Source organism: Lactuca sativa, chromosome 7 (assembly GCF_002870075.4).
Source record: "Lactuca sativa cultivar Salinas chromosome 7, Lsat_Salinas_v11, whole genome shotgun sequence".
In the NCBI taxonomy this organism is placed as follows: domain Eukaryota; kingdom Viridiplantae; phylum Streptophyta; class Magnoliopsida; order Asterales; family Asteraceae; genus Lactuca; species Lactuca sativa.
This window is the reverse complement of record NC_056629.2, coordinates 152565375-152572528: the sequence shown is the minus strand read 5'-3', so window position 1 is coordinate 152572528 and position 7154 is coordinate 152565375. Positions and strand designations below refer to the sequence as shown.

Sequence of the window (7154 nt, the reverse complement as noted above, 5' to 3'; positions counted from 1 at the left end):
TTGATCATTGATCTCACTCCTCAGGCGTACGACGCTTTCATGCTTCCCATCATCGAATGCCTGAAGTTCTCGCCAATCGCTCCTGCTCTCACCAGGGCTGAAGTTGTTCCCATGGAGTTCCTGTCACAAATCTTTGCCACGGCTCACTACGACAAGGTCGTTGACAGAATTTTCTTCGATGTCTTTGAGCACAAGGCGTCGATTTCTAAGCAAAGGTTTTGTATGCTGTTAGGGTTTGAACCTGATTCTTCGAGGGTTAATCCGGAAACCATTCCAATGGGTCATCTGTTCAACATGTTCTACAACATGGGGTACACTGAGGTGCTCACTACTGTCACGAAATTCAAGAAGTCGTGCCTGCCCCCTCAGTGGAATGGGATGTTCACTATTCTTTTCAAGGGCTTATCTGAACGAAGTGCTGGATCCGATGGGGCAAGTCGTTTATTTCTCTCCATCATGTACGGGATCTACAATGGCATCAATATGGACTACGGATCGGTCCTGTGGCAACAACTCATTCAGAGTCTCTCTTCTACTTCTCGACACTCAGAGATTTCTTATGCCCGGTTCTGGACTATTGTCACGAAATGGGTGATGGACAAGTACCACGTCCCCATTATCGCTGGTGCTCCAATGTCTTCGATTGGTACTTTCCATACCACGAAGATCATTGTGCCGGATGCTTCGAAATTTCCCTTCAACGGGTCTATCCCGGAAACGATGTATGGTAACATTCCTGCTGACAACCGGATCATTCAAACGTACAAGGAGTTCAGACGTTCTGGTCCGAGGGATCTTACTCCAGAGATGCTGAAATCAATTCATGACGCTGACAAGCCTGCTCCTAGAGGCAAGAAGGATGATAAGGGAAAACAGGTGGCAAAGGGAGCAAAAGGCCCATCTCCCAAGAAAAGGAAAACCACTAAGGCTGCTCAGTCTCCACCACAGAAGAGGAGAAAAACCCAACCGAGATGAAAGCTGATTATCGCTTCATCCTCAAGTGAATCTGAGGACGAGGGTTCTGATTCGGATGGATCTCAATGTGGCAACACTCCACCACGTTCGCCTACCCCAAAGATACATATTTCTACTTCTCCTATCTCTTCTCCACCCGTTACAATTCCTTTTTCTATTCCCCCCCATAACCTCCACCACTCAAATACCACCTACTTCCATCCCAATACCACCACCAATCTTTACCGAAGCAACAACCACAACCATTGCAGATGTTAGAACCAACATATTTGATACGGGGGTTCATACTGACGCACCGAAATCCACCTCAGCACCCGAACCCACACCAACAACCGAACACACCACCCAACCCGAACCTACTACTACTGCTACCGAGCCTCCTGTTTCACCACCACCATCATCTCCTGCTCATGCTTCAGAGGAAGAAGAACCTCTCCTTGGCGGAGAGAATATGACTTTTGATTCGGTCTATTGCAGTCCGTTTCAAGTTCAAAGTGGCGACGATGACGATGCTCCTGTCACAAAGAGGCATCTCAAGGAGCTACATGACAAAATCGATTCGCTCATCGCTTCGTCTTCCACATCTCAATCCTCCATATCTGAAGCTGCCATTCAGAAATTGTTGAGGCTTTCTCCAAAGCTCATCAAGTTTCTATCGATTCCACCACTGCAGCTATAGATGCCTCAACCAAAGCTTGTGAGGCAACGACCGAAAAAGTCGATAAACTATTCACTGATGCTTCTTTCTTGTTGACATCTTTACAGGAAAGTGATGAAGCCACCAAGACTATGCTGGAACCCATTATCAACCAGTTGGCTACATCCATCGCTTCTGAGCTGAAATCATTCGCTTCACTTAGACAATCTATTTCTGACGACAACTCAGCTTTCAGAACATCCATTGAAGAGCGTCTATCCAAGCATCAAGAAGACTTTGCTGCTGAGAACTCTCTCATGGATGCTCTCGCAAGGAAGACTACCGCTCTGAAGGTCAAGAGTACTCAACTCTCCAACTGTCAATAGGAGATTGACTCTCTTCGATCTGAAAGAGAGGTGGTTAAATCGTGTGTTTCGGATGTCCACTCTGCTATCTCAAACATCCTTGAAGCACATGACCCAATCATCAATTATTCAGTACGCCATACCCTTGCAGAGAAGCTTGCTCCTGCCCTTTCTCTACTGAGCAAACTTGAAGGGCTCCTTGATTTCGTGTCCATTCTGAAACAAGGGGGAGAAAAAGAACAAGTGTCTCAACCACCTCCTACATCAACAGCAACTCACACAACCGAACCTCCTCCAGTAGGCCAAGCCTCAGATTCCGGTGTGAAAGACAAAGGCAAAAATATTGCTGAGGAGAGTGACGATGATGATAAAGAGACAATTGTCGACCTTCTGAAGCGTCAAGGTCGAGATAAAGAGGCTGACATCAGTGCTCGTGTGGTTAGAGAGGCTGAAGAAGCCAAAAGAAGACAGAAAGAAGCCCACGACCTTCTCGAGAGCAGGAAAACTCTTTTTCCTCCGTGGACTCTTGAGAGGCTGATTAAAGAAGCCATCGAAACACCAAGTATCTTGTGGCTAGAACCTGTGATCTCTTTAGATTGTTCTAACACTGTCGACTCTCAGTTCGATATGTCACTGACCCGAAAGGCGTTTGTTTTTCACGCCTTTGACAACATTGTTGAGTTCCCCCATCCTCATTCACAGGTTGATCGGGACTTAGTCGAATTTAATCTGAGGGCAGCTCAACCTCAATACCAAACTTGGAGCGCTTAGAAAATCATCAATGTTCGGGTCCTGAAGCCGTACAGGGAAGACAACTTTACCAACGTTCGGTTCAAGGTACTAAGGGGATCTGCCAAAGCCGAACATGCCATCTCACTTGCAGATCTTCCCAACCTTAATCCCCATGATTGGATTATCTTGCACAACATCCTTCTTACAAACGAAGCTGAATATGGTCCGATCATCGACCACTTTAAGAGGATGCTTGTATGCTATATCATGGAAGTTGCTCTGATGGATCAGGAGATTGCGAGCGTATTCAAGAAGAAGCCTACCATATCTCATGGTGGCTCTGCCAGTGATCTCAACATGATGCAGATGGGGAAGATTGACCCAAAGAGAAACTCTGTCATGTTTACCAGGAACGAAGGACAGAAATGTCTTTTCGCCTTGGCAGACAAACATCTTTACACCATTGCATGTTTGGAACACGTTTTAGGGATCATCCATCGATGCAAGCAAAACACAGCGGATGATGTAAAGTACTTTGATGATATGATTCAATGGTACATTCGGTTCAGACAGACTATCCTTGCTCTTATCACACGTCTGTTTGATACAGTAAAGAAGGTTCCCGCTGCTGGCCCAAGCAAGAAGAAGAAGTAGTCTCGCTCCAATTTGACGCAAAGGGGGAGATTGTTGGGTCGTATTTTGTGTTGCGTCTATTGGGCTCGTTAGCTAGTCCAATATGTGTCTCCGGTATGGGCCTGTCCATCGTAGGGTTTAGTATAAATAGATGCTTGCATGCATCCTAGAACAGAAGAATGATTAGAAACGATTAGAGATTTATTGTTCAGCAAATTTATCGTTCTTGTTTTGTAACCCTAGAATCCTCTACAGTGGAAGTTCTTAGTCGAGCTCTGCTGAGGACCGAGTAATCTAATCATTCGACACATCTTGATTCATACCTGTGTTTTGTTTACTGTTTTTACGTTCATCGCATACCTGTTACAAAGATCTAATCGATCAAAGAGTTGATTAATAACTCATCAGGAGTACTTGATGAATCTGGATGAAGCACTTGAGGTAATCAAGTTTGTTTTTAAGTATGAAAATCACTTGAGGTAATCACCACTTTCTGTTCTTGAAATCGAATGAATAAGTATCTTAATCAACAATTTGTAGAGGCATAGAAACACAATTGTTCAAATCAAACGAACTAAATAAAACCTACCACTTTGGCATTGGGCTTAATGATGAACAAAATTTTATTGAATATATACAAAGAAAGCATTAAGATGTACCTTAGAAGACTAATTCGAGTCTAGATTAATACATCTCACCAATCGAAAAAGGAACTCGTCTGTCAGGGGATCCTGAGAACCACCGGTAAAATCCTCTCCGGTCCAAACACGGGGGTATGGTTTTAAAATTAATTCGAGTATAGAATATATATTTCAACAATAATTCGAGTCTAGATTAATACAACTTTAAAGGGTATACTCAAAAATTTGATGATCCTCTTTTTGTTCATCCTTCAGATAATTCCATTACCACTATTGTTACTATAAAACTAACTGGAAATGAGAATTTTTGACTTTGGAAAAGTTCTATGTCTAGAGCACTTAGGGCCAGAAATAAACTTGGGTTTGTAGATGGTTCTTTTCAGAAAACAAAGGTAGATGAGTCTAAAAGTTCTAAATGGGATAGAGCCAATGTTGTAGTCTGTTCTTGGCTTTTGTCATCCATATCAGATTCCATCTATCAGAGTCAAGCTTATTCAGATGTTGCTGAGGATATTTGGAACAATCTTTTTGAAACCTATAATAAGTCAGATGGATCTGTTGTTTTTAACATTCATCAACAGATTAATTCCTTGAAACAAAATGGTATTTCACTATCAGACTACTTTAATAAACTTGACTCTCTTTGGAAGGAATTTGATGGTCTTACTAGTCTTACTGAGTGTAAATGTGAAGCATCTGTTAAACTTAAGGACCATTCCAATCTTATGAAACTTATGCAGTTTCTTAGTGGTCTAGATGATTCATATATTCAAGTCAAGAGTCGTATTCTTCTTATGGAACCCTTACCTAATGTCAAAACTGCATTTTCTATATTGTCTAGAGAAGAGTCTCTTCAAAGAAATGGTTCTTTGACTTCTCTTCAGTCTTCTAAATCTCAACCTACTGCTTTTAATAGTAGGTTTAATAATAGGTTTAATTCAAACAATTCTAATAGGAATAAAAATCAGGTAGTACAACGCAAGAATTGTGGTATTAAAGGTCATTCAATTGAAAATTATTATAAACTAATAGGATATCCAGAATATTTTAAACAGCGAAATGAGTCAAACAGTCAAAAAAAATTCTGCTAATTCTATTACCACTTATTCAGGGAGTTCTAATGCTCCTGTCTTATCTGATGTTGTTGGAGACTCTGAGCTTCATCAGCTCACTAAGGAACAATACATGAAGTTTTTGCAACTAATAAATGATAAACAAGTTAATGAGGAAGCACCTGCGAGTGCTAATGTCACACCCCGAAAACCGAAGGCGGAAACATTTCCAGGACGGACTCTACGTTGAGTATCAAATCCAATGCACATAGTAAGCATAGTAAACACAAAACTTTACATTACATAGATTCATTTGCATTTGCTTTGAGACAAGAGTTACATGTGTTATACATATACATATCATGTGGACAAAAGTAAAGACGTGTCTTCTTTGCACTCCGTCTTCACCAAAAGGATTGCGGGGTACCTGTCTAACGTGGACCTGAGAATACAAGCAGTTTGAAAATCAGCATAAAGCTGGTGAGTTCATAAGAGGTTTGTTTTCTGAAAATGTACAAGTTTCCTTTGGTTTTTCGAAAAGTTCGTTATCCAAGAAAACCCCATATTTTCTTATAAGTATAGTTTAGTTATCTGATTTTCATACGATCCGGTTATGTACAGTTTGTTATCCCAGGAAAAACCCTTATTTTCCTAAAAGTAAAGTTTAGTTAAATACCACACTGTATAGTTTAATACATAAAACTATATATTGAAAAACCACTGGGAATTATCATCCAGTATAACAGTAGATATTTTTAATACATAAAAATATTGATTGAAAACCATGGGAATACTATCCCGTACTAGATATAAATTCAAAACCATGGAATTAAGATCCCGCACTAGATATAGATTTCAAACCATGGAATTAATATCCCGCACTAGATATAGATTTCAAAACCATGGGATTAATATCCCGCACTAGATATAGATTCAAAACCATGGGATTAAGATCCCGCACTAGATATAGATTTTAAAACCATGGGATTAATATCCCGCACTAGATATAACATAGTTTTAATACACAAAAACTATAGATTAAAAGTCATGGGAAATACATCCCGCACTAGATATAGATTGAAAACCATGGGACTAACATCCCGCACTAGATATAGATTGAAAACCATGGGACTAACATCCCACACTAGATATAGATACTATAGTTTGAAAATAGATATAAAATCAAATCCGTGAATAAACTTATATTAATGCGTATTGTGAGTAAGGTAACCATGCTGATGCGACACCGAGACCTTCTTGACGTTCGTCAGACGTCGAACGATATCCAGAATTTGTCACCCCAGGCGTGCCCACCAAACTGTAGCTAGCAGTTAAGGTGTGGGATTGTCAGTCCCGAATAGATCTATTCACAAATTCCACGCTCTCCCTCCAGGAGACTCTGGTTACACTTCCGGGGAGGATTTACTGATAACCCAAAGGGTAATGACAAATCTCACAAGCTAGTACTAAATTATTCACAGTGTTCTCGGATGATATCAAAACATACTAATCACTTTGGAACATAATACGGTAAAAACAGTTTAATACAAAGAAACTATCCGACATAATACTTTACAATAAACAGAGATAAACTAAATCAGACATAGTTTATCTAAATACTTTACATAAATCTGAACTCATTGAACAAGAACTAAAGATCCCAAATTATTCCCATAATAATTTGATTGATTTGATTGTTTCCTTTACTGAAATCCATGTAGTTATAATCGATAAAACATCCCTTATGCTCAGCATAATACATAAGGGGTAAAGACATCTAAAGGTTAGCCAAATATTTATAGAAATATATCAGTTTTAGGTTTTGAAAACATTTATAGTTTGCTTGTATTCCCCCCCCCCCCCCCCCTGAAAACATTGAAAAACACGGAAAAAGGGTAGGGGTATGAACTCACCAGTCGAAGAACGTGTCTTCTAGGATGCTAAGTGTCAGTTCGAGGCTTGATAACGCGAGAGGTTCCTATGTAATATGGAATGATACACAAATGTATCTAATTAGACTTTAATTTACTAATTAGATAAGATTTTACACTCCAAGACGCGAAAACACTTCAAATTAAGTGTTTGGAGTGACTCGGGTGACATCTACGGATGTATAAGG

General features: G+C 40.2%; 1 protein-coding gene across 1 annotated transcript; it reads left to right on the top strand.

Annotated features, from left to right (window-relative positions):
* The first annotated feature begins 4309 nt into the window (after positions 1–4309).
* LOC111904273 (uncharacterized) lies at positions 4310–5285 on the top strand. The gene is made up of 2 exons (XM_023900050.1): positions 4310–4982; positions 5095–5285. The coding sequence occupies exons 1-2, from the start codon at positions 4310–4312 to the stop codon at positions 5283–5285; spliced, it is 864 nt and encodes a 287-aa protein (XP_023755818.1).
* Positions 5286–7154: the final 1869 nt, after the last annotated feature.

Excerpts from the sequence above, each read along its gene's own strand:
- LOC111904273 (XM_023900050.1), top strand. The coding sequence starts at position 4,310 with ATGTCTAGAGCACTTAGGGCCAGAAATAAACTTGGGTTTGTAGATGGT. Across the intron at positions 4,983-5,094 it reads CAAGAATTGTGGTATTAAAG|GGAGTTCTAATGCTCCTGTC; the intron begins GTCATTCAATTG and ends CCACTTATTCAG.